Here is a 26,270-nt window from a genome sequence, read left to right as displayed (position 1 = left end):
CTTCGCTCGACAGGATTCACCCCGTTGTCTCCAATGCTGATGCTAAAGCGTGGGTGCAACCGCCACAGCGATCCATTACGCGTTGAGAACAACATCCGACCCTCTTTCCGGGTTCTCAACGCGTAGTGGATCGCTGTCCGCACGAACCGTTCTTTGTTTGGGAATTGCCGCGAATTTGAAAATCAAGTTTTTTTTACATGTTTGCACCTATTAGACGTCTTACGCTTAGCTTCACTATTCATGACACTAATGAAGGCAGCCTTGGATCGAACCAAAACCTTCTTGTTCACGATGGGACGGTTGTGCGATATCAACGTATCCTCGTCTTCTTTTGAAAGGTGCCACCCGTCCAGTTCGTCCACTTCCAGGTGACAAGCCTTCGTGCCGTTCGGAACGCTGGATCACTCAGGTTGCAAGCCACTCACAGCGTCGTCTACATCGAATTTTCGGAGCGACCGATACTGCGGGTAATCTAACTACTTCAATTCAAATCAATTCTACCAAACAAAACTACAAACTATGCTACTAAAAATCTTGCCAAGACCAGCCGGAGTGATCTCTAGCTCAGCAACAACTACAAGTTCAAGCCGCTGAGCCGCGACGAAGTGGACAGCGGCCCGGCGCTGAAGCCGAACTGCTGTGGATACTGGGGCGTGAGCGGTTCCTGTGACGCCGCGTAGTACTCGGCAAAGCAGTTGTCACACACGCGCACAGGTTCGTCGTCGAAGCCGATGCCAAAGACAGACACGCGCCGGCTCGAGTGTTCGTGGCAGAACGAGTTACCGCACATACGGCAGTGGTGACGCCGCACGAAGAGGTTGAACGCTTCCTCGCACTCATAGCAGTTGGTGGAGCGCGCCCACTTTACGATGCGGGGCATACCTCGACCGCCAAAATGCGCAGGTGACGAACGCGGTGGGCCCTGATAAAACGACGAGGCCACCGATGACGTCGGTGTAGGGGGGAGTCCGAGCGAACTGCCACCACTGCGTCGACTGTTTCCATGGGATGATCCGCCGGCCGACAACTGGGACTCGGACAACGGGAGCGATGGCAAGCTCGGAGGGGCCTCACCCATGGGCAGGTTAGAGAACGAAGTGGTTGACGCTGCTGATGAAGACCGCGTCGGCCGCGTGCTGGACGAGAAGGACATGGCGTGGGACTTGCGCGACGTCTGGAGCGCCTGCTCCTTGACTGCGATCGACTGCCGCAGCATGTTCATCTGGTTCTGGATGTTGAAGATGATCGAGTCCACGTCCGAGCCCGCCTCGCTTGGCGCGCCGTCGCCATACAATGACCCATCGGCGGAGGGGAAACGCTCCCTGCCGCCCTGCGACCCTCGGCCGTACGTGACAGACTCTCTCGCGGCGTCCTCGTAGTTCTTGCGAGCCACGAGTTGTTCCAGGAACTTGCATTTGGCGTCTAGCTCCTCAATCTTCCGCGAGAGCATGGACACGTGATCGACCTGCTGGCCAGGCACGACACTGCGAGCGCGGCGCGGTGGTAGCAGCGGCACCTCGTCGTCCATCTCGCCGTCCTCCTCATCGGACAAGGCACCGGCCACCGAATATCGACGACGGCCTGTCCGCGAACTGGTTGCACGATTCAAGTCGAGCGGAGCGCTCCGAGGCGGCCGAGCAAACGTCGACGATCTACGCCGCTGATCCCGCACTGAACGCACCTCGCGACCGTTCTGCTGCTCCACCAGCATCTGCTGCAACCGCAGGATCTCGTTCTCCAGGAGCGAGTTGCGATCGTCGACGTGGCTGCTGCTTGCGCGACTGCGGTGTCTGCTGTTCGCACGACTGCGTTGTCTGCTGTTTGTGCGCCGGTGGGTAGGAGCCGAAATACGAAGCGGGGGCTCCATCCTGTCATCCCCAGTAGAGCTGTCCTCTTGCTCCGAGCTGGACCGGGTGATTGGGAGCCCAACCGACCTGGACAGCCGTCGCTTAGCTCGACTCGCCGACGAGTCATCACTTGGGGATGGCTCGGCCTCCATTTCACCAGCAGCCTGCGACGCCTGACAAGCTCGGCGGAGCTTTCCGAACGCCATGTTCAACCGGAAGCGCTTCAGCTTTTCTGTCACGAGGCTATTCTTCTCAAGCCAGACTCTGCTCCGTCTCTGGATGATGAGCGCTGCCGCCAATTCACGTTTCTCCCTCTCCAGTTGCTTGCGCTTGCGCTGGGCAAGCCAACGCCTGCCGTGCGCCTGGATTCGGATCGATGCTTCCAGTTCACGCTTTTCCATCTCCATCCGTTCGCGTTTGCGAATGGCGAGCCATCGCCTGCACTGAGACTGGATTTGAATCGCTGTCGATACCTCGAGCTTATACCGCAGCAGCCTCTCACGCTTGCGCTGCGCCAGCAAACGTCTGCATTGCGCTTGGATACGCATAGCAGAAACAATTTGAAGCTTTTGCAAGCGTAGACTCGCAACCTGCTGTTGTGCAAGCCAACGTCGCCAGTGCGATTGAATGCGAGTGGCGGCGGCACGCTGGAGCTTTTGTTGGTGAAGTTTCGCGAGCTCGCACTGGGCCAACCAACGCCGCCAATTCGCCTGGATGCGAACCGCAGCAGCAAGCTCGCGTTTGTCCTGAAGCATCTCCGCAAGAATTCGCTGCGCTTGCAAACGCCGGAAGTTCGCTTGAATACGTGCGGCTGCAGCTATCTGCCGCTTGTGCTTTAGCATCTCAGCGAACCTGCGTTGAGCGATGCAACGCTTCCAGAACGCCTGGATACGAGTAGCAGCATTTGCACGACGCAATTGACGCAGCCTATCCACACGCCTCCTTCCAAGAAATCCTCGGACAATAGCCTGGACATGTACCACGAAGCTACGCAACTCCTGGAACAACACACGACGGCGGTACCCGCGATAATGCTTCTGCAACACGGTCGCACAATGATACCGCAAATCGAGGCGATACCGGGAAAAGCGGTTGTAGGTGATAGACTTGCAGAACACGAGTGTCTTGCCCACCTGAACGTCCTTGCGTCGGATATCGTTCTCGAAAGCAGTTCCAGCCCCGTCATCAGTGACTACAGTCAAAGCTCCTGCGTTTCTCTCTTCGCGTTCCACACCGTCCTCCAGAAGTACTTTGTCCATCAAGACTGTTACGAGCGCTTGAGCTAAGTCATGGTTGTTCATCTTCGTAGATCGATCTCGAGTGCTTAGAAAACACTTAAACCCTGAGAACAACTCAATGAAGCTTGCGTGCGCGAGACGCACGGAGTAACCGTGCCGCGCGATGCGAACAGCCTCGAGGACGCCGACGGAGCGCATCTGCTCCACCATCCTTTCGCGATCGAAAATGCCAGGCTTCTTTACTTCGTTGGGTTTGAGACAACGAACGTAATGAGCCTCTGTCCGTCCAATCTGAACAATCAAGCGGTCTAGCTGGCTCTTGAACTGAGCTGAGACGCTTGGCGCACGCAACATGGAGTAGCGCCTCCGTCCGGTGCTACCGTTTTCCGCTCCTGAGTCTACGTTCTCGTCGGCTCCGATCGCAACCACCACTTCATTATCAGAGGAGGAAAGGATGTTGCTAGCATCAGCGGGAAGCGCGTCCGTGTTCTTTTCGACGAACTGCTCAACGTTGTAGCACACACGCCCAGCGAAGTGATGGACTACGAATTGGTGGTTCACACGTTCCATCTTAGACGCTGAGAAAGGATGTCTCCTTGTGTCCTGGTGGACATGTTCCTCTTGAGACTCGGTTCGATGTAAGTACCGGCTAAACGACGACATGAGCAGAGGCAAAGTGCTCTGCGCTAGCTGTGGCTGCTGTAAGAGCCCCGCTGAGTCTGCAGATCCGTGGTACCGATAGAATTTTGTGCTCAGTGCCTGATTCGAACCTTTCGGCATCAGACATTCCTGGTCCAGCAGTGAAAAGAGGCCGTTGCTCTTGTCATCGAAAAGAGCCAAGCACGCTGCGTTGCTCGGGTACGAGATGTTCCTCCAGTCGATACCCTCCGCGATATACACCTCCTGCTCGCGAACGAAGACAAATTCATTAAACTGGGCCTGAAGTCGTTCGTTGGCGTAGTTGATGCAGAGCTGCTCAAACCCATTGCGATTCAAGCTTTCGAAACCAAAGATGTCCAGAATACCAATAGTAGCCAGCTCCTCGTCCTCGTCCGAGATCGACACAGCAGAGTCGTAATAATTAATCTCGTCACTCAGACGTCGAACCAACCACGTGAACAGCCGACCATAGATCGCTTTCGCCAATGATCTGCAGATCTCCTTGGCCTGCTCAGGACTATGCCTCAGCACCATAACCTCCATGCCCGCCTTGATTTCTCGACTGCTCAGCAACGTCTCCAATTTATCCACATCAACACCCATGAGTTCCGCGCACTTGTCCAGATGGAACCTCGATGCCTCGGTGACCGCAGTCGCATCATCCTGTCCTCCCGCGTCCTTAAAATTGACGTTTCCGAGGTGAAGCAGTGCCGCCAAAATCTTGAAAATATCCAGCCGCTCCTGCTCGCCGACCCCGGTATCTTCAAAAGCCCGCACGGTCTCCACATACAGCTGCGCGTACTTGTCCGCGACGGCTCTTTTCCTGGCAAAATTGGGTCCGTACGAGTTCAGCAGCTCGTACTTGCCACCTTTTTGCAGCCCCAGCGTCTCCAGCAGCTCCCTGTCCGCTCCTTCGAGCAGCTCATAGAAAATGTGGAAGCTGCGTTCCTCCGGGCTCTGGTGCAACAATCTCACTTTCTCCAGCAAGTAACTCACGATCTGCGCGCCCACGATCTGGTTGTTCTCCCCGAACTGAATTTTGATAAATTTGCCGAACCGACTCGAGTTGTCGTTCCTGATCGTCTGCGCGTTGCCGAACGACTCGAGGATGGGGTTGGTCTGCAAGATTCTCCTGCCGATTTCCACGGCGCCGCTGGTCTCCCGCTCGGTTAGAGACTGGTCGCTGCCCACGCTGGTCAAGAATTGCATGAGGAACTTGGTGCTCTCGGTTTTACCGCTGCCACTCTCGCCACTCACGAGGATGCTCTGGTTGCGTCTCTCGGGCTTCAACAGGCCGCCAAAGGCCTTGCCTCCGATGGTGAAGATGTGGGGCGGCAAGTCCTTGTCTTTAACCTGGCTGTTGCCGTTGCAGTTGCCGTTGCTGTTGCCGGTTAACACTGTCATAACCTGCTTGTAGGCGTTTAAGTGATGCTCTGAATAGAGGTCTGGCAGCGGCTTGAGCGGGTTCAGGGCCACCAGGATGTCCCCGATGGACGTGTAGATCTCGTCGTGCGCGAACCGCTCGCTCAGCGCCTGCAGCAGCGCGGCCTCGTGCAGGTGCTCGAGGCTCGTGAGGCTCGACATGGTCGGGAAGTCCGCCGCCAGGTTGCGCAGACACAGCTCGTCGTCGAAGCCCGGGTAGTGGCCTGGGAAAAGGCGCGCAAAGAGGAGGATAAGTCAGTGCTAACCAGGTTGAAAAGGACGGATAGGGTAGTGCTAACCAGGTCCGGCCGCCAGGTGCTAAACCGATTTAGGCTAGTGCTAACCGGTCAAGGCGCAATAGTACTTACGCACGACGACGTCGTCCGTGTCGAGCCGTCGCACGCGCACGATGCCGCCGGCGGCCTGGCAGTCCACGACCTCGCCCGCCGCCCACACGGCGGCGTCCTTGGTCTTGACCCACACGCTGGTGCCGACGTCCATGGCGGCGCTGGCCGGTCGCCTCTCTCAAGCTGTTGCGCGCGCGGGTTAAGTGTGGCCTGCCCCCTGCCGCTTGGTCTCGCCGTCTGCAAATGAGTTCTCTCGCCCGCGGTTAGAGAACCACCTGCCTGATGGACAGTTTTTCCGCCCATAGAAGGCGGGGGGAAACGACTTGATGTTTGTAGGTCGGGAGCAGAGCCGGGACACGCTTAAAAGTTTTTTGCGACGCGGCGTCGAGCAGCCACTTGCCTTGCCGCTGAGTGCAGTGAGCCGTTGTTGTTGTTGTTGCCTTCTTCTTGTTAGCGTGTACTGTATAGCTTGTCGCAGGTGTTGGGGGTTATTGCCGTGAGCGCGGTCGGTCGATCTGATTCAGCTGGCGGCGAGCGGTACGAGGCGAGAGACAGTGGGTCTCCGGCTCAGCCCGCACACTACTGCACACGTATCCGATACTGTAGCAGTTGTTGCAGTTGTTGGTAGTCGTCGACTGCTAGTCGAGCGACTTGCAAGTGTCGAAACCTCGCGGAAGCTTCGCCTCTCGATGCCGAAACGTCGTTGTAACGTCGACTTTGAAACCGAAGATACGCTCTACAGTGTACAAGAAAAAGATCGGGCGCTAGCTAATGCGCTTATCCCCGTGGGTGGCGAGTTCGGCTTGCGGCCAAACATCTTTTGGCCCGGACTGCAGCAGTGGCAAGGCTGCCGAGGCCACCGCTCCGAAATGCGCATTACTCGCACAGGGCGCAATCTCCCACGAGGGCTTTGCAGCCAGGGCCGCAGCTGCCCCACCGCCAGCGCTCCATGCAGATCGGAATGCACATCTTGCGAGGCCGGACGCGAACTGTCCTCAACTGCACGAGCGCAGGTGCAGGCCGAGCCCAAAGCCGCCAAGCTGTGGATATCGGCGCTTTTCTTTTTTTAGTGGTGAACTTTTTCAAGCCGAGATCATGGCCACCTTATTAATAGTCCGCCAGATGGCGCGAGCCGAGATGGCTCGGCGAACACAAGACCGGGCGCTTCGGCGAGCAGCTCCTTGCATGCCGACACCACTGCCAAGATGGGGCGAGAAAAGGGATAAGATATTGGCAAGGAGCAGAGACAATTTGCTTCTGCGCCAGAGGCTGAAAAATCGAGTACAATTTTCCCTAAATCCGGTCGTGTCGCAAAAATGGCAAGACGTCCACTTCAAGTTCTCCCTTCTTCGCAAGTCGGGTGACTGAACGTCACAAAAGGAATGTTTCTCATACTTCTCGTTGGCCCCCAAATTAACGTTACAAAACAAACTGTTTTTTTCGAGTCAATATTTAGTTGTTTGAAACATTTTGACTGGCTAAATTCGTTTGCTGAAGTCAAAACAATTGCCCGAGAAAGACAAACTAAATGGGTATTATTGGGCATTCCTTTTGGAAGACAGGGGCAACTTTTTCTCTCCCGTGGATTAAGGCAATAGGTCTTTTTAATGATCAAGTTTTCAGAGCGGTGGAGCAACCGTTGGTACAAAATTAAGAAATACGGTAGTACTCTTTGCTACATAACGGATTTTATCATTCTCATTTTTTCTTGTCAAGATATTTCCGCATCATATATGAACATGTTATGAAAGTATCCAGAAAACACTAAAAAAATGTACAAGGGATCTGAATTTTGCTAGAAAGGGCCACTGTAAAAATATTTAGAGCATATTTCTCTGGTCCGAAGAAGTATTTTAATAGCTGTTAAAACAGCTAGGTTTTTTCATACTCAAACAAAATTCTATGCTTGCGCAGTTGTTTTAATTCAGCCGAGAGTGGAATGGACGACTTCAAGATAACCATAAGCCGACTAACTCAATTTGTCTTTAAAAGAGGTAGTAAAAATGAAATAAAACGTTACAGCACTACTTCCTCTTTCACCACATCTACAAGTGAAGAAAGATAAAATCTCCCGCCGATTTATTTTACAATCAGCCCTATCGTGCCACCTAGACTTTCCAGATTTGGCATCCAGGGTCACCTCGGTGACCACTCGACAGATAGCGATTACCCCGTAATTTTTGTCCTAGACACCCTAGGACAACATTTGTGAAACCCTAAACTGTCATGAAGAGTTGAAAATGGTGCCTCCAAAGTGCTAGATAGATCGCATTTTGTTCTTCCGTTTTCCCCCGCAAGCAAGGCTGACTGGGGTTCCTGTTTTTTTACTCTCATCATATCATGTAGCAGTTTCACAAAATAACATTTTGCGAAAATGACTCCTATCTATGATAACCCTCTTAAACCTAAATTCACTTTCCAAATTCTCTGTCGCACCTCTCAAATCTTTTCCCGTCTCCGCTCTGACTCTGCATCGGTACACTGTACCCTTCATTGACTGGCCGGCCGTACGTCAGTCAGTCCGACTGTCAAACCAAGCCAAGCGGCGCCTTGCGTCACTTCCTCCCGTCGCTCTGCCTCCCGTCGCTCTGCCTCCCGTCGCCATGGTGAAGAAGCGCACGCTGAGCCCGCTGCCGGCCTTCGACCAGCACGCGCTGCCCGCCTTCCTGCAGGAGCGCGGCTTCAAGGAGCTGCACGCGCTGACGATCTGGCGGCACCTGGCGCAGCACCCCGAGGCCTCGTTCGCGGACGTCCCGGGCATCCCCAAGACGCTGCGCGCGCTGCTGGGCGAGCACTTCGCGCCCTTCACGACGTCCGTGACCACCGAGCAGCGCTCGGCCGACGGCACCGTGAAGCTGCTGCTCAAGCTGCAGGACGGGCACGAGATCGAGGCCGTGGTCATGCGCCACAAGGGCCGCAACACGCTCTGCGTCAGCTCGCAGGTGGGCTGCCAGATGGGCTGCACGTTCTGCGCCACGGGCACGCTCGGCATCATCGCCGACCTGTGCAGCGGCGAGATCCTGGAGCAGCTCGCGCACGCCAACCGCGTGGCGCCCATCCGCAACGTCGTGTTCATGGGCATGGGCGAGCCGCTCAACAACTACGACGCCGTGCTGGCGGCCATCCGCGCCATGACCAAGGTCTTCGGGCTCGCGCCCAAGTACATCACGCTGTCCACGGTGGGGGTGATCCATCGCATCAAGCAGTTGTCGCGCGACGCGCCGCTCGTGCGCTTGGCGCTGTCGCTGCACGCCCCCACCCAGGACATGCGCAGCCAGATCGTCCCCACCTCCACGGCCTACCCGCTCGACAAGCTCATGGCAGCCATTGACGAGCACCTGGCCATGAAGTACGTGGATTTTCTGCTTGCTGTGGGTGGTCTGGTACGATGTTAACATTGTTTTTTTTTTTTTCGTTTTGTTTTTCGTAGGGAAGGCCGTTTGGTGATGGTGGAGTACTGCATGCTGGCAGGCGTGAACGACTCGATCGAGACTGCGCACATCCTTGGAAAGTTGCTGCAGAACCGGTCGGTGCACGTGAACCTCATCCCGTACAACACCACGGACGTCGGCGCGCAGTTCCACTCGCCGTCGCCTGAAGATATCCGTGCCTTCCACGCTGTGCTACGCGACCCGTACAACCTCAAGGCTACGATTCGTGAGAATCACGGCACGGACATTGACGGCGCCTGCGGACAGTTGGCGCTGAAGAACAAGCCGGACGGCAATGCTGCGCAGCGTGACATTGAAGATCTCGGGCCCCGACGGACCAAGAGCCCGCGCAGAAACAAAAAGTCTTCCTCAAGCTCGGACAGTGAAAGTGCGGATGCTCCCGTTTCAACGTCCTCTGTTAGCACCTGGCTTGCTCGTGCCAACAGCCTCATCGATGAACATCAACAGGCTATCGGGCTGGCTTTGCTGGGAGCTTCGGTCGCTGTACTTGCGATCGGGATGGCTCGTCGCGGACGGGCTCACGTAAATTAATCCAGCAGCACTACCTAGCGAGATCGTAGACAGCAAGCGTGCTACTCACCCCATAGAATCTGAAGCAGCAGGTGCGGTGTCTTGTGCCGCGTTGCACAATATTTCAATTTACCATGCCGCCGACTCGGATGAATTTGCATACCTATCAATAATTTCGAGGCCCCGTCGGCAACGCATTAGCGCATTTGGTGAACAACCGAATACGTAGTCAAATGCATTAGCCTACGAGAATTTCGGTTCGGCGAATTCTGTACTAACGCTAAGTAAAGGTATTTTAGCTTCTTGAGAGAAAAGTGTAATGAAGGAATATATGCTTATTCATAGATAGGCTGCCGGGCCCAAAACGAGACAGTCAAAACACACACATTGACATGTTTTTCTTTCCGAACTGGTCCAAAAACTCGTCTTCGTCACGAAGTACTTACCACCAAGACTAATATAATATATTATATCAATTCCAGCACTTTTCAGGTTCAGCACACTTCCTGAAAAATACGCACCTGGAAATCATGAGTGCCGGATACGGTAGCCTGGAGAAAAATGACTTTTCCAGCTTCCATGTCAAAATTCACCGCATCGAAGTGACTTGGTAGGCTTCACTCCACACTTGGTCACGAAAACGTAGAAGTAGGAGATATACAAGCTCACAGGAAGCTGCCCAACATACACGTCGGTGTCTCTTTGCAAGTAATAGAGTACAGCCTCTTTCATTACTTCAATCAAATTCTCCGTGGTATACTGAAACAAATATCGACACGAACCATAATACATTTTTTTCTCCAAGGCACTCGCCTTCACCTGGCGTCGTCTTCGTCATTCACGTCTGAAATACAAGCCGCATCCACCTTTGCCACCCGCGGTATCTTTATATCCGTCCACACACACAAAAAGCTTTCTGTTTGCGACACGAAGCAACTCAAAGTTTTCGCCAACGGCTCCTAATTCCATGCAGCAGTCTCGTTCTTTACTGAGATGAATCCAAAAGACGTTCCACTTCTCGTGGCCCAAGGAAGCCAAGATAAACTTAATGTGCACATAGATTCACGATAAATGCTTTCTTTTTTTTTCTTTTAACCACTCTATACGGCAAAAATCTCCACAGCTCGTGCGCTTGGGGACGGCAATACAGTATCAGCTCACTGATTGCAGGCAAATCATGCATTCCTAACACCGGGAGGAAAATCTCCACGCCATGGACTAATGGGTAGAAACTGCAGCTGCATGGTCGTGAATGGAGAAATGTCTGAGCCAGCATCTTCCAGTACCTTTGCCGCGTCTCGTTATCGGGAAATTGACCTTCAACGAACTGGTACTTGATTGGGGTTCGCGACACCGACAAAGCAGAGTACAGAGCTTCGATCACCCACGACGATGTGGCGGCATATTTAGCCTCCAGGCCATCAATGCAAGGTATTGTCGTCAGTGGTTTTATGAACGCTTCATTTAAGAACGTTGCGAAGGCTTGGCGGCTCCTGGAATGACCCACTTTCTCGCTAGTTCTTCCGCCATCTCCAATTCTCCCCGCCATACCATGACTTTTAGGAGAATATTTCTGCGCTGTCACTACGTGCCATCGCTTCGACAGAAGCTACACCGAGCTGCTGACTTAGGGGCTTGGGGTCTTGAGCACGGTTCTTCAAGCTCTCGCAACTCCTTCAAGTATTTGCCAAAGTGGTCCGGCTTGATCCGCATAAATACAAGTGAATACACAGCAACACTTACCAACCTCGGAATCGGACGGCGATTTCGAGATGGCATTGCAGGAATCCGAGATTTCGCCTGCAGATACTCTGCACTAGGCTGATGCAAGGAGTCCTTGCATCAGGACAGATCCTTGGTCAGAAAGTCCTCCTCGGAGGTGAGCATTGCTGGAATGTTAGCACTGCACGCCACACAGGAACTCACTTTACCCATACTTGGGATACCCATTTTTGGGCGCTTCAACTTGCACGCATGTCTTGCTAACGCACTCACTTCCTCGTTGTATTTACTTCGTTTCTCCTGCTTGCTAGACTACAAATTACTAACTACTTGCTTTTCCCTGCATGCTTCAACGTGGCTCACAAATCTTGTACAACATGGACGGCCGCGTCCTTCTTCACTCCATCAAGACGCACGCTCGGATTCGATTCGACGGACGGGGGCGATGCTATGATCGAACGGCCTGCACTTTGCCGTGGCTGTGACTGGAGTGGCTTGTGTGGCCCGAGGTGCTGAGCAAGCAGCTCAGCGCTGACGGCGTGAACTTGGACGCGCGGAAATACTTAAGGGCGTAGTAGGAGTCCTCGAATAGCGCCACGACCTTGGAGAAGGCGAAGCTGCTGGCGCTCACGTTACGGTCCGGGTGGATGGGGTCCTCGATTACCAACGCTGGCTTGCCGATGTGCGAGCGGTGGTTATCCGCGAGCCTGTAGATGTACCCGCCGTCGCGCACAGATAAGCCGTTCTTGCGGTAATCGAAGATAATGCCGAAAAACTCGAGAATCATCAGCGTGTGCTCGCCAAGAGACACCGGGGGCTGCTTAGGCTGAGCCTTTGACGATTCATCGTCACTTTCCGTAGAGGATGAATGGCTGCACGACGAGCTTGAGTCTTCCGTGTCGGCATTGCTGCTAGACACGCTGACCGCATCGAGCTGGTGAGCATCCTGTGGCTGCTTCTTCGTCGTAATAATGTTCTTGCGCTTTGGTGCCGAGGACGACGACCCTGGTGGGGCAGACACCGCTGCAGCGTAGCTAGATGGAGGCCCAACAGGCTTCTTCTTCTCGGACACTTTGGCGATACCCGCAGCTACCGCAGCATAGCTGAATCGCCGCTCAGCAGAAGCGCTGTCATCCGTCGCTTTTTGTTTCGCGCGAGCCACGATAGCCGCGTAGGATGAGGTGGGCGCTGGCAACGGCAACGAGGCCGACTTCTTCAATAAATTGCTTCCGCCTGCAGAACCTGTCTGAGTTCTTGAAGGTGACACCTCGACAGCGTTCGAATCGCTCCTGCTGCTTCCTGCTGACGCTTCTGCCTGTATCCGTGCCACCTTCAGTGCCTGGTTCTTCGCTGCAAGTACGGACGGCGCGGGTGGCAGTGACCCCGACGCATAGATAGAAGCCGCTTCGAAACATGAGTCGCCATTTCTCCAGAGCTGCGAAAAGTGGATGATCATCAGCACCACCGAATACGAGCTAAGTCCACCGGTGTAGGCGTCGTTCAAGTCCCTTTCGCGCAGAAGCTGCTTGAACACGATCGCCAGCGGGTACAGCTCCGGCATGTTGTCCGCGTAGCGCTTGATAAGGTCGCGCGCGAGCAGTCCGCTGTGGGTCGCCGCCGACTCGAACGTGATGTCAATAGGCACGGACGTCTCGGCGCTCACCAGCTTGAGCACGGGCACCTTGGCCGTGTCCAGCACGAGCAGCGACTCGACCCACTTCTTCTTCTCCAGCACTTTGGCGAGTTCCTTGAGGTGCCTGGCCGTCATCTGCGAGTCGTTCACGTCCACCACATCCAAGATGACCAGGTCCACGTCGCTGCTCGGGAGCCAGATGCCCGTCGAGTAGGACCCGAACGTCTCCACCTTCGACTGCGGCCAGAGCGAGAGCACGCTGGCGCGCACGTTGGCGATCATCTGCTCGATGTGCACGGCCATCTTGTCCACCGTCTTCTTGGTGTACCTGGTGTACTCGAGGATCTCGTCGTGCAGCGCGTCGGTCACGGCGCGGTCGGCCGTCATGGCGCTGAGCGCTGGCTTGGCCTCCTCCTTCTCCTTCTTCTTCTGCTTGGGTCCCCAGCTGGGGAAGTTGCTGCAGCTCATGGAGAAGGAGGAAGCAGAGGAGGAGAAAGAAGAAGAAGAAGAAGAAGACGAGGAGGAGGCCGAGGCGGGGGCCAGCACCAGCTTGTGGTTGCGGCTCTTGACGCTGTCCTGCCGCAGCAGATCGGCGGCGTCCTGCTGCTGCTGCTTGGCCTTGTTCTCCCTCTTCTTGGCCTGCTTCTTGGCCGCCTTGGACGGCAGCTGGGCGGCTGGCGGCGGCTGGTAGTGCTCGGGCTGGTGAGGCTGTTGCTGTTGCTGCTGCTGCTGCTGGAGCTTGTGCGGGCGCTTCTTCTTGGGCTTGTCGTCGTCCCGGCGCGGCGCGAGGGAGGCCGCCGCGCCGCCGCCGAGCTGGCGCCGGTGGTCCACCACGAAGGCGGCGTCGCGAGGCTTCATGGGGCTCTGCTGGCTGGCTGGAGGGGAAGCTGGGCTGGGCTGGGCTGGGCTGGGCACGCACGCGGCTTTGTATTGTGGAGACGGAGCGGATGCAACAGTCAACGCAAAGCCCCAAGCACTGGACGAGGAGGTCGGAACTAAGCGGGAGCCGGGTACCGTGTACCGGTGGTGATGAAACGTGGTGTGCCGCACACCACGCGCGCTTCAATTGCGGCCCTCTGCCGCCGATCGCCAAGTCGTCGGATCTTTTTGCCCCCCGAAGCGCCGCAGCCAGCCAAGCTGAGATTTGGTCCGGCCGCTTCAACTTGCGCGCTGCAGCACCAGCACAGCCACAGCAGCAGCCAGCTTTGCCCAACGGGGCATTGCATCATGCATGTGCACTTGAGCCGCGTAGCATAACGTCAGCGCTAATAGCTATCAGGCGTCTGAGTCGGCGCGTCCCACGGCGTGACGAGCGCGCGGAAATCAGTTGCAAACCCCAATTTTTGGTCCCGCAGCAGTCTTTTCCGGGGCTGAGCTGAGTGGGTATCAAAGAGGGTTTCCGCGGCGTTACCGGGCGTCGACGCATCCCAGCGCTTGCACAGTCTGTTCGGGCTCATTACTGCAACGGCGTCGACGGGGGCCAACCTGCTGCCGCTGCCGCCTGCTGCTCCCCGCTAAACCTTACCGCGAGAACCCCACACTGCCTACAGTACCGTAGCCACCACGGGCGGAGGCAAGAGCGGACGAGAGGACGCCGGCATGGCGGACGCGGACGCCGACTGGCTGCCGGACCTGGCGGCGCTGGCGTCGCTCAGCGTGGCCGTGCACTACGTGCTGGGGCTCTACGGGCTGCTGGGCGCGCTGCTGCTGTTCGTGCTGCTCGAGCACGGCGGCTCGCTGCTGGCGCCGGCGGACGACGGGCAGGAGCGCGAGCGGACGCCGTCCGCCCTGGAGGACGACGCGTCCACTGAGGGCGACGACGAGCTGCCGGCCGCGCCCGAGCAGCAGAGCAGCGAGGACGACGAGCGCGAGCGCGACGAACAGAGCGAGCAGCTGCAGCGCCGCCAGCGCGTGGCGCGCCGCCGCACGGCCAGCCTCGTGGTGAGCGACGTGGGCAGCGCCGCCGCCGCTTCCCGCGAGGACATGGAGATGAACTCGCGCGCGCCCGTGGCCTTCGAGACGCAGCTCTTCGCGGGCCGCGCGCTGTTCCTGGTGCGCACGCAGCCCGAGGACCCGCGCTACGCGGCGCTGTTCGCCGGCAAGCGCCGCATGTTCTGGATCCAGGTGCAGGGCCGCTTCAAGCGGGCGCCGCGCGGGCCCGTCTTCCTCGGGGGCGAGCTGCCGGCGCGCATCGCGCCCGGCGTGTTCACGCGCAGCGTGGCGCTGGTCATCATGGGGCTCATCCGCCGCCTCGTGGGGCGCGTGAGCTTCAGCTTCGGCGACAACGCGGCGGACGAGCTGCCGGCCGTCGCGTTCCCGCTCTTCCAGTCCGTGGACCAGTTCGTGGAGACCGCGGAGGGGCAGACGCCGCCTGAGCTGGGCACGGCGGACTTTGGCGAGAGCGAGCGGCAGCGCAGACGGAGGAGACACACGCCGCTCGGCGCCGAGAAGTACGCGGTCGGACCCACGTACACCTTCGACTTCCACACCATGTACGTGGACCTGACCCGCTGGGAGACGGCCAACTTGCCCGGCGGGCTGAATGCCATGGATCTGGCAGGCTTCTTCGACTCGCTGCCGCTGAGGCTCGTGGCGTACGACGTGCGCGCCGCGGCGGCGGAGGCGGCGGAGGACAGTCACCGCCAGCGAGACAAGGACTACCTCTTCTCGTTCGAGGTCAAGTACGACAAGCACAGACGCCACCTGCACAACGACTACGAGGTCATGACTGCAGAGGAAGCCATGAGAGAAGGCGGTGGACGGCCCAGCGGCGGCGGAAGCAGTGTTAGCGGGAGAGCGTCGACGGTATCTGGAACGGGGCTGAGTCTGATGGGGTCGGAGATGAGCACCATGAGTACGACGCTGAGCGACGCCAGCTCGCTCACAGAAGAGGACCCCGTGCTGGCTCAGGAACACGCAGACTTTTTGAGGCGTGAACACGCTCGACGACTCGGACAGCTCTCGTTCTCGTATCTGTGCTGGATGGAGGAGGTGGACGTGGCATCGGATGTTCGTCGCGTGCACTACGTGTTTGCTGTGAAGGACAAGGTCGGTGAATACGATGATGGTGAGGTTGACGGAGACGAGGAGCTCCCAAAGCCCCGGAGCCGCTACAGGCTCGCAATTGTCAGCAGCTACGAGCTGCGCGACTTGCTACAGGGCCGTCACGCCATTAAAAGTGGCAAGACAGTTGAAGAACTGGATAAACTACGCTTTCATAGTCGCTCGCGAATTGGAAGCTACAGCACAATATCAACCGAGGCACGGCAGGTTGTGATGCACCTTCAGAGCCTGGCTGCGGAGCCGCTTCCATCGTCGGCCTTGCCGTCGTATTCCAGTGACTGCCCAAGTGATACCGAAACACTGGATGGAGGAAATGACATCGAGGACAAACAAACTCCTGATGATAGCCGTTTGGTTGCGTCTCAGGCTGCGCTCTACAAGTGTCTTATGAAGCGCCAACGACTACAGGAGCCTTACACTGCTGGCACCAAGTTATCCCCGTCGCGAATTGGTGTGAATCTAAGCCGCCGCGACCGTGAAGATATGGGTGTAGTGTTTGAAGGAGTGGTGTACCGCTACAACGCCGCTGAGCTACTCAGGCAAGAAGTGCTGTTGCTGACGAAGGACGCGCTGTTATTTTACCGATCGTACGCTTCCAGCGCTGAGAAGCAGGTGCCGTGCTCTCACATTATCGGCGCTCGAGCTGTTGAAATGCCGTCGAATGCTACGTGCCGCGATGGTTCTGAAGGCACTGACGGAGCATTTGCTCTCCAGATCAGCACTTTCGCTGAAGAAATCGTGCTGTGCGTGGGTACGGCTCCAACTCGCGATGCGTGGGTGAGGGGAGTATTGCAGTACTGCAATACCAAGGCCAACTTCGACCACGCGCTTCAAGGTGAGATGTACATCGGATTCGCGGCCACCACTGCTCTTCGACCCGCAAATCGCGTCGAGCTCAACTCGCGGTTGCTTTTCCCGCAGCTGAAACAGCAAGAACTACCGAGCGATGGCGCCACTGCCCGAGAAGGCGCCGAAACCATTTCTGCTGATACCATTCCTGGTGCCATGAAACTTGTGAAACGCACGCTGAGGTGCGCGCTTCACATCCTCAACAACGCTCAGCACCTTTCCGTGACCGATGTGCTGGCGTTCTTGGACAATGCTAGTGCGCTGCGAGCAGTGGACTTGCAGCTGCTGCAGGACTCAGGTTCGCACGAGGAGCAGGTGGCTTTTTACCTGAATCTGTACCACACAGTACTCGCGCACGCTATGATCGCTCAAGGATTTCCGCGCGGCAAAGGACAGTGGAGTCACTTCCTCGCGCGTACATGCTACGCGCTGAGTCGGGGTCCAGAAGGCGAGCAAGTCACTTTGTCGCTAGCTGAAATTGAGCACGTGATTCTGCGAGCACGCTTACCTCGCGCCGAGCTACCACACCTGAGCTTGAGCAGTATTATTGCGGCTGCCAACGAACCAGCGAGTCGACTGCGCAACCTCGGGCTCCAGCATCCAGATTTTCGCCTCAGCCTAGCGTTGGTGCTGAATCACATGGGCAGCGAAGAGATCGTGATTTACGAACCGGAGCACGTACACGATCAGCTAAACGCAGTTCTGCGTTCACTCCTAAAGCGCAGCAGCGCTCAAGGTTACCTGGAAATGAAGGAAGACTCGAACACCATCGTGCTACCGCGCGTATTCGAGTGGTATCGCCATGATTTCGGCGGTGTTGCTCGTGTGCGAGCAGGCCAGCATGACGACGACGCTTCCGTGATTTACTGCGTGCGCAAGCTGCTGGGCTTCATGGACGGGAGACTGCAGCTTCAAGTGATCAATGCCTTGGGGCTCGATGACGCCCCTCTCTGCACCAAATACCGTTCGTTCAAGTACACGCCCAAGACCACGCTGGTGGAAGACAAGAGCTTCCAACCATCCGTGTCCGAAGACAGCGCCGAAACTGACACGACTGATTTCCAAGAAGACGACGGGACAACTCAACTGTAGCCGCTCCCAACGTTCATCGGCCGTCGTATGTATATTTATCATTCTAGAGTTCGTTAGCAAGCAGGCTTCCGCTGTAGCGATTCAATCTAACTCGTGTACCCATTAGCGTCCACTTCAACCTGATTTTGCACTTCAACTTCCATTTTGATGGTCGGCGACCGAAAAGATCAACTTTTTCGTCACAAGGGTTCATTTCACACGTATTACTGGTTCTTTTGGTTGGCTCGCCTTGCTCCCTCCTACTGTATTCATCCGCTCTACTCTTGCTACAGGGTGGGGTGAACACAACAACAAACTGAGATTTTCCAGACCAAAACCCAATAATAATAATATCAATACGCCTTGGACGTTCGCTCACTGACGCGCGCCGCTTACTTCGATCTGCTGCTGCTCGACTTCTAACACGCCGCCCACTTCTTGGTTCTTCCCATCCATTAACTTCTCCGCTATAAGCACGATGCTGTCGGCCGAACAGAAGTACATTCAGCCAACACTCGCCCAGCAAACGGCTGGCAGACATTGACACGGAAATCCAGGAAATGTGGGATCCAGATACGACCTCTTATTGCGAGGAGGTTGGCGAAGAATTTGCCGTGCCGTTCGAGGTAGGGGGGTCCATGTGGTTGTCGGGTTTAATACATTCCAGCATCTTCACAATTCGCTCGTTGCGCACTATGTTTTCCCCCAAAATCTTGAAGTGATGGCAATCCCGGTTAGCACTGCGGCCGACAAACAACACGCGCACACTTAGTTTCATGCTCTTATCACATATTTTTCATCCAGTTCATAACGCGCAACGTACTTGTCATAGGGAGGCACCATAATGTCCAGCATCGCGCATCCGATATCAGAGCTAGCTTGAATATTGTGTAGATTGAAACGACGTGGGTCCAGCCACGTGGTAGTCTCCGGGCCGAACTGTCCCTCCCGACTCACGCGCGCCCACGACACTGAACCGTCTGCCGGGTTAATAGCACTGAAGGGAACAAATCAGCATCAAAAGTTAGCTCGTGCAGAACTGATCAAGCAAGTAAAAGGCATTGGACGCACTCTGCGGTAAAAGTGGCATCCTCGTATGCAATCTCATCTCCAGCTTCCAACGTTTGGATCTCGGCATCGGACACAATGTCGTACGACGTTACCTTCGCAGCGCCATACAATCTGTTCGCAGAAAAAAAAGATAAATTAGCCCTCCGCGCACACATCCCACACACTCCGATAGCAGACCAGTTTCTTACACTCTCGTGACGACGCTCATGCCTGGGTGGTTATGCAGCGGGATAGTGCTGTTCGGGGGCATGAAAAAGATGCCAATATCGATGGTGTCAGACTCCCAGAGCTTCCAGTAGTGCACGTCGTTCATGGTGCGCGCGATCTGCGGGGTCGGCACGTGGATGCCGAAGTGGTCAGCCCGCAGCGCATTGCACAGCGCCACGACGGGGCTCAGCATGGTCTCCACCTGCTTCAGCGACAGCCTGGTGTTGGGGAACTCGGCTCTCTCGACGCCGAGCTGCGTCAGCGTGTGGTTATGCGTGGCGAGCATCTGGTGTACGACAAGTTGCACCCCTGAGAGTCCCTGTAAGCTGGCGCTGGCGGCCTGTTCGGCCTCGAGGGCCTTCTGTGCCTCCTTTGCCTGCACCGCCTTGGCCGCCGCCGCGACAAGCGCGTCTTCCTTGGAGAGGGGCGGGTTGGGCAGCGACACGCCGCCGTTCGAGAGCTTCCGCGGCTTGCCATCGAGGCCGTACTCAGGCTCCTCCAGGCAGTGGCGGATGGACCTGGGGCTTATTATGGGGCTGCCGCTCACTTTAAACACATTGTGCGGCTCTGCATCAGTGGCCGGGTCTCCCGGGACGCGTGCGCGCGTGGGGTCAATGCGCTTGGTATCTTTCTGTCGGGGCATGACGTGGCGGTGGTTCCTGGATCTCTGGCGGAGCTGGAGCTGGTGGGGCGGGCGCCTGACGAGTCCGTTGTAGTGGTGGCTCGGGTCGTAGGCGGTGGCGGGCTCCGGATGCGGCTCTCGGGCGAGAGGGAACCCTCCGGGGGACGACGAGAAGGTGGGAGTGGAGGTGGCGGAGGAGCTAGAGCTCGGGTACTCGCGCAGGAAGCAGTAGACGAGCTTGCCGACGTCCTCCTTGTGCCTTCTGCTGGGGCTGGAGCTGGCGCTGAGCTTGGACTGGACGACGCGGGTGGCGGCGGACTCGCTGCTGCTGCTGCTGCTGCTGTTGCTGCTGGCAGAGGGGGCAGAGAGAGCGTGAGACTTGGCCATGGTGACAGGAGAGGTGGTCAGAGCCGGCGGCCGCCTCCCCTCGTCCACGGAGACGACGAGGCGCGAGCCCTCGGGGCGCTTCCTCTTCTTGCTGGCTGCCAGCGTTCACTGAGAGGAACGACACGACACAGTGGCGCGCCTCGGGAGATGGAGGCGACGCCACGGCGCGCGGCAGGGGCGGAGGGCGGGGGCTCTACTGACTGCGCTTTTTACAGAGTGCAGGCAGGCGCCCGAGGCGTGCAAGGGGGAGGGCTAACGCAGGGCAGAACCTTCTCACGGTCAAAAGCTTACTTACCGAGGGGGGGGGAGGAAGCTCGGGCGGCGCTGGCTGGGGAGTATAGGCTAGTGGCTGTGGCTCATGGACACGCGCGGGGAATGCGAGTGATTCTAGCAGCGTGCGTTTCTCTTCCGCCTGCAAGACACGCCGCCGCGACAGTTGGTGGAAGGTGGCGCCAAAACAGGGTGGGGTTGACCGTAAACGGAGGGCAAAACACGGTGGGAAGTCCCCCGGAACTGGCGACGACGACAATAGAATGCTGTTTGGAGTGAGGACCCGGAAATGACAACAGGGTTTTTGTAATAAAACCACAGGATGCAACCCCGTACCGGCTGTCATATAAGTTGACGAGGGAATATGTGTATTGGCAGGGTCTGTGCTGCACAGCACGACTTAAACTGCGGAAAGGAGATATGTGTTCCTGCAGGCCATGTGGTCTCGAAAACACGACCGCATGATAGGGCATTATTTGGCCGGATGGCGTTCGTGGCACTCGTACGTAGTGTTAAATGCGTCGAGTCGGCACTCGCCAGCGCCGACGTCGCGGTCACCGACAGTGTCAAACCACAGCAGCCGACTCTTTGCTTTTCCCGACGATGCTGCGGCCATTCTTGCCGGCGATATCATGGCGGCACGAGCTTCCGACCGGCTTTCAAGCAAGCAGAGATTTGCTCGCTTTGTGGTCCACACGTCGTGCTGTGAGCCGGTAAAGCCGCGCAGCGCGTGCTCCTCGTGTCTCTGGGCCGACATAAAGACATGGGCATCGCCATTCCAATGCTTTCTTGCTGTCAGGTTGCGGCGCGAGTTGTTTCCGGGCTGTTACGGGGATTGGGCATTGATCGATCGCTTTTAGGCTCAGTTTTGCTTTGGACCATTTGTAGCGAATGGGTCGCAGCCGGTTTTCACGTGAGATCAGAATGAAATAGCATTGGCCGGCGCTCTGTCTTTGTATGTGGATAAAGTGTTGAAGCGCAAGGACAAATTACGCCCAGCCCTGCTAAAACCGCGGTTTTAGCCTATCTCGCAGGGGCAACGAGGTCAAGCGGCCAGATTGGCCTCGGCCACGAGCTCCCAGGTTTCGACGGACCCGAGCGTGCGCCACAGCTGCAGCTTCTCCATCTGCCAGTCCAGGACACAATCGATCAGCTCGCACTAAAATGCAGGGCAAACAACACAGCAGAAGCACCACCAACAGCAAACGGCAACCCCACCTTCAGCCTCCGCCCATCGAGGCTCGGTCGTAATTCTTTCGCCAGCTCTGCGCGCGCCGCGTTTGCGAGATCCCCGTAGATGAAACTGCATACGCCAGTAGCACTCTTCGTCAACGCCCGCGCTGATTTGCCCGCACTTGGCAGCCTCGAATCGTGGACGAGAACCCCAGCCCGATCCAGCTCGACGAGCTTTGCCGAGCGAGCAGTAAAACTTACCTCACGTGGGGCATGAACTCGTCGCTCCTCTCTACCGCGTAGATCTGCACCATGAAGCAGTGCGCCACAATTGGCGTAAGCACCCAGCAGCCACAAGCTGGCAAGAGCTATTCGTCCGAAATGCAACCTCACCTCTTTGGCGCGGCGGTGCGCGTTCGCCAGCTCGTCGGTGAGCGTCAGCAGTCCGAAGACACACTGGAAGTAGAGTTCATCCTGGGAACAGCAAGCAGCACTCATCGAGTAAGACACTCGCGCTACAGCAGATCGGAGCGCCATTCTCACCTTGAACGTCACCGTCTCGATCTCCGCGTCCAGCACGCGGAGTGCGTCCGCCAACTCCGTCAGCTTCGCCACAGCGTCCTCCGCTTGCAGGCCCTGCCATAGTCACACACACACAGAAAATCATTGAGTTAACTTCACAACAGACAGTAGTGATACAGTAGAGAAGCTGCCCACCTTCACGCCGGACACGACCGTCATATGCGGCAGGAAAGGCGGCGTGAGCAGCCGCGTCGCGTACGCCTTGATAACGCCTCCGAGTTCTTGTGCCACCGCTGGCCCCGGCACAGCCCAGACGGAGAAGCCCGCCACCAGGTCGGTCGCTTCCTGTGAGTCCGCCATAATGCTCCCCGGAATGTATTGGCGCTTCATTCAAAACACAAATCAAAAGAACGACTCTGATTGGTCAAAGCGCGCTTCAACATGCACAAGTCGAACAGAAAAGAATTGTAGCAAGTACTAAGTACGTCCAAGGCAAGCTCACCACCTCCATCGCATGCAGGATATATGTACGCGATGAAGCTGTGAGTGTGCTCCTCGAGTCGAACAGGAAAGTGAGCAAAGCTGAAGGCCACTTCGATGGCTTTCGGGCCAGTCTTTATAGTACAAACGGCAAGATGGATCGACAATTGGGATCGATCACCGTGAAAACCGCGTTGAAGTGATTTCGAGCTGCTGTAGAACCTGCACTTGATTGTGCTCCTTCGCCGCTCAAAGCGGCCTGGTGATCTCGGTGGGTCACAAACGTTCGTCCAGGCGGCTCCAGTGCTCTCCCTCGGCAATAGCCAAACGAATTCAGCTTAGGATAGGACTTTGCACCGCTAGCCAGGAGATTTCTACCTGCGTAGTGACTTCGAATGCACGACACCTAACAAAGCAAATGAGCGCAAGACTGCCAAAACGTAATTTACTCGGAGGCCTCTATCTGGCTCTTGACGGTGGCAAGCTGCTTGGCGAAGGCAGCCTCTCCAACCTGCAAGGCGCCCTCCTCGGTCGCCTCCAGTTCCGGCATCTCCTTCAGACACGCCAGAATGGCCATCGCCGAGGTCTCCAACTCGCTCATGGCCTCGACCAGTTCATCGGTTCCAATCGGAGGGTACAACGCCGCACCAAAGTCCACGATGGCGCCCTGCGCCGCCGTGTAGCTCACATCCAGCCTGGCCGTCCACTTGAGGAACGTGTCCTGGTCGTTCGTGATGGTCAGTTTCTTGATGGTCAGCACGCCGCGCTTCATGATTGCCGCACACATCGACAGCAGCTTGACGCCGCTCTGGAACAGTGTGCGCTCCTCCTCCGTCAAACTGGAGTCAAAGCCAAACTCGTCGTCCTGCTCCACCTCGTCTAGTGCCGGCGCCTGGCTGTCGCTTTCCTCCTGTTCGGCGAGGAACTCCTTCAGCTCATCAACCGTCGAGTTCAACATCGTAATGCACTGTCGACAAAAAAGATTATCATCAGCATGATCGGCGTATTAGCAGCAATTCCAATTGGCCGGCGCACCTGCAGCATACTGCGCTTGGATGCCACGCAGTTAGACTTGGACACACGAGCCGTCGAGTATTCCCACACACGGCCAGTGAGCTGCGGCACGTGGGCCAGGTCACCCTTCTCAATGGCCTTCGTAAGGTCGTGCACGCTCTTGATCAAGCGACTGCAATGACAAACAAACAAACAACAGCAATAGCAACATCACCGTCAGCTCTCACTTCAACGTGCCAGTCTCCGCGCCGCAGCAAGCAGTCATAGCCCATGAAGCTGCAACTACAATTGCTCACGTACACTGCATCGCTGATGATTTCCGAGGCGAGCGACGGTCCTGCGCCGCAGAATAGCGCAACGGTGGTGGCGGCCAGCAGCTGCTCGCAGGGCTTGTCCAGCGCCTCGCAGATGCTGGCGGCCTCCTCCTTCTTGGGCGTCTTGCTGTACACGAGCGAGAACTTGGTGACCGTGTGACCGATGGCTGCCGTGGCCTAAAATTCACGCAATTAGCGTCAGATTCAGCGCCAACACGCAGTAGCAGCAGCGAATTGTGTCACAGCACATCAAAGCAGTCACCGCGACGAAGACCTCGCGCGCGACGTCGAAGTCCGCCTGCTGCAGCCAGAACGTGGGCTGGAAGACGCGCTGCTTCTGGTTCTTGTCCTGCAGCTCGTCCAGCTGCTCCAGGTACTTGGCCAGTTGCGCCTCGAACGCCGTCAGGAAGCTCGCCATCGTGTACAGTACGTCACTCACGCCGAAAGTGCTCGTTGCCTCCAGCCAAGAGACCGTGGGTCCCAAATTAATCCCGTCTATCCGCCCAATATAACAATATTGACCATTATTGCTTATTTTGGGTCGTTGTTAGTTTGGGTTGCGTGTCAGCCCGTGACGTGGACCACACCGACGCATTACGCGGGAAGTGAGTGCAGCAATACCTGCAGCTGCAGTCAGAGGAGCCTCCTGCGCCTCCCCTCTCCACTCCGCCGTAGCTCGCGCGCGCCATGCAGATGATGGGCCTGGAGGCCGACGACGCGCTGGATGAGTGGGAGTGGCCCGCGCACTGCCCGGCGCAGCGCGAGATGGAGAACCACCTGCGCTGCCAGATCTGCGGCGACTTCTTCCACGGGCCGGTGCTGCTGCCCTGCTCGCACACCTTCTGCTCGGCCTGCGTGCGCCGCTTCCTGCAGAGCAAGGGAACCAACGCCTGCTGCCCGCAGTGCAAGCAGCCCTGTTCGGCGCGCGACCTGGTGCCCAACCGCGCGCTGGAGCAGGTGGCGCTGCTGTTCGAGAAGTCCAAGCCGGAGCTGCTGCGGCGGCTGCAGGGCGGCGCGTCGGCCCCGAGCTCCGCCACGTCCACGCCCAACACGGACGGCGGCAAAACCCGCAGCCAGAGCAAGAGCAAGAGCAAGAGCAAGCAGGACAGGCCCGAGCGCATGCCGCTCGTGTCCTACAGCGTCATGCGGGACAAGGAAGTGCGCAAGCTGCTCGACTCCATCAACGTCCGCGTGCCCACCAAGAACCGGGACGAGATCATCCAGATACACAAAGAGGTGGGGGGCGGCACTGGGTCCGGGTCTGTATTCTGCATGTCAGATAGGCCTCTTTGCTCATTTTTGGTTGGCTGCACTTGGATGGTCGATTGTTTTTTGTTGCTTTTTTGCTTTGTTTTTCTTGTTGGTGCCGTGTAGTACGTGCTGCTGTCGAACGCTCAGGCAGATTCGGTGAACCCGAAAAGCACGGCTCAGCTGCGGGAGGAAGTGGTGCGGAACCACTACGCGAGAATTCAGCAGAAGGCCAAGGCAGATGCGTTCAAGCGCTCTCATAGTGGCGGGGAGAATGCGGGGAGCGGGAACGCGGCGTCTCCTGCGTCGGGCGTGTCGGTGCAAATGCGCGCCAATTTTGAGAAACTTAGACAAGACATTGCCGACCGGAAGGCGGGGAAGAAGCCGCCGACGCCAGCGACGGACACGTCGTCAGCAAATACCCCAGCAAAGTCTCAGGGCAAAGCTGCAGAAGGAGATGCGGCGTCTGTCGGGGTGTGGCGCCATTTTTGCGCATTGGACACCAGCATCAAACAGGAGTTCTATGTGAACTCGTTGACGCATGAAATTCGAGTTGAGTTGCCGTCGCCACTCTTGCAGGAACAGTCACCAGCGAATCGCTACGATGATTTGGGCGGTGTTGCGCGTGCTGTGGCTGAGAAAGAATCGGCAGTGACGGGCCGCAACAGTGCAGCCAAGACACCGGTCAAGGCGAAGGCAAAGGCCAAACGGGCTATTGCTCCGGCATTTGCTTCACCTGACGCAACATCAGAGTTCCAGAGTGCTACCGAGGAGATCGTTGTCTCTGACAACGAGGAGGACGACGGAGAGGAGGGGCAGGAGCTAGTGAGTGAAGGCAGGAAGCGAGAAAGCCTGGGCAAGCATGCTCGGAGTAACGATGATAGCGACTCGACAGCCGGTGATTCTATTGCCGCGAGTGCGGCTGCGAATGCTGAGGATGACTCTGGCGAAGCGGCTAGCGAGTGGCAGTGCTCCAGGTGTACATTAATCAACGAGCCGGCATGTCAGCAGTGCGAGGCTTGCGGCTTCGAGCCGGTCCCTGCGAAGAAGCGTCTGCGGAAGAAGATGCATTTCCAAAGCAAAATATCTTTGTCATAGACTTCAGTTTGATTGTTTGCGGTTCCGCTTTCACTGCGATGCACAATAAT

General features: G+C 57.0%; 8 protein-coding genes across 8 annotated transcripts; 3 read left to right on the top strand and 5 right to left on the bottom strand.

Moving 5' to 3' along the window:
* Positions 1–574: 574 nt before the first annotated feature.
* IUM83_17177 (myosin-like protein) lies at positions 575–5,668 on the bottom strand (the record flags this gene model as incomplete). Its single annotated transcript, XM_067942109.1, has 3 exons — positions 575–1,435; positions 1,682–5,391; positions 5,536–5,668. 3 exons carry the CDS (start codon positions 5,666–5,668, stop codon positions 575–577), a joined length of 4,704 nt encoding a protein of 1,567 aa, XP_067790866.1.
* Positions 5,669–8,117: 2,449 nt separating this feature from the next.
* On the top strand, positions 8,118–9,497 carry IUM83_17176 (23S rRNA methyltransferase; the record flags this gene model as incomplete). The annotated part of the gene is made up of 2 exons (XM_067942108.1): positions 8,118–8,863; positions 8,945–9,497. 2 exons carry the CDS (start codon positions 8,118–8,120, stop codon positions 9,495–9,497), a joined length of 1,299 nt encoding a protein of 432 aa, XP_067790865.1.
* Positions 9,498–11,646: 2,149 nt separating this feature from the next.
* IUM83_17175 (DNA polymerase sigma) lies at positions 11,647–13,689 on the bottom strand (the record flags this gene model as incomplete). Its single annotated transcript, XM_067942107.1, has 1 exon — positions 11,647–13,689. The coding sequence occupies one exon, from the start codon at positions 13,687–13,689 to the stop codon at positions 11,647–11,649; it is 2,043 nt and encodes a 680-aa protein (XP_067790913.1).
* A 741-nt stretch (positions 13,690–14,430) lies between these two features.
* IUM83_17174 (Pleckstrin homology-like domain) lies at positions 14,431–17,835 on the top strand (the record flags this gene model as incomplete). The annotated part of the gene is made up of 1 exon (XM_067942106.1): positions 14,431–17,835. The coding sequence occupies one exon, from the start codon at positions 14,431–14,433 to the stop codon at positions 17,833–17,835; it is 3,405 nt and encodes a 1,134-aa protein (XP_067790912.1).
* Positions 17,836–18,397: 562 nt separating this feature from the next.
* IUM83_17173 (uncharacterized protein) lies at positions 18,398–20,203 on the bottom strand (the record flags this gene model as incomplete). Its single annotated transcript, XM_067942105.1, has 4 exons — positions 18,398–18,554; positions 18,638–18,811; positions 18,886–18,996; positions 19,074–20,203. 4 exons carry the CDS (start codon positions 20,201–20,203, stop codon positions 18,398–18,400), a joined length of 1,572 nt encoding a protein of 523 aa, XP_067790863.1.
* A 1,213-nt stretch (positions 20,204–21,416) lies between these two features.
* Positions 21,417–22,426, bottom strand: IUM83_17172 (cyclic phosphodiesterase; the record flags this gene model as incomplete). Its single annotated transcript, XM_067942104.1, has 6 exons — positions 21,417–21,497; positions 21,590–21,674; positions 21,806–21,849; positions 21,938–22,018; positions 22,088–22,180; positions 22,262–22,426. 6 exons carry the CDS (start codon positions 22,424–22,426, stop codon positions 21,417–21,419), a joined length of 549 nt encoding a protein of 182 aa, XP_067790887.1.
* Positions 22,427–22,991: 565 nt separating this feature from the next.
* IUM83_17171 (Glycoside-Pentoside-Hexuronide (GPH):Cation Symporter Family) lies at positions 22,992–24,292 on the bottom strand (the record flags this gene model as incomplete). Its single annotated transcript, XM_067942103.1, has 4 exons — positions 22,992–23,513; positions 23,582–23,732; positions 23,861–24,051; positions 24,137–24,292. The coding sequence occupies 4 exons, from the start codon at positions 24,290–24,292 to the stop codon at positions 22,992–22,994; spliced, it is 1,020 nt and encodes a 339-aa protein (XP_067790864.1).
* A 275-nt stretch (positions 24,293–24,567) lies between these two features.
* On the top strand, positions 24,568–26,220 carry IUM83_17170 (E3 ubiquitin ligase; the record flags this gene model as incomplete). Its single annotated transcript, XM_067942102.1, has 2 exons — positions 24,568–25,110; positions 25,249–26,220. The coding sequence occupies 2 exons, from the start codon at positions 24,568–24,570 to the stop codon at positions 26,218–26,220; spliced, it is 1,515 nt and encodes a 504-aa protein (XP_067790911.1).
* Between the last annotated feature and the right edge of the window lie 50 nt (positions 26,221–26,270).

This window comes from Phytophthora cinnamomi (assembly GCF_018691715.1).
Source record: "Phytophthora cinnamomi strain GKB4 chromosome Unknown Contig43, whole genome shotgun sequence".
Lineage (NCBI taxonomy): Eukaryota > Oomycota > Peronosporomycetes > Peronosporales > Peronosporaceae > Phytophthora > Phytophthora cinnamomi.
Note: the sequence above shows the minus strand (reverse complement) of the source record. Positions and strands in the feature narration are given on the sequence as shown.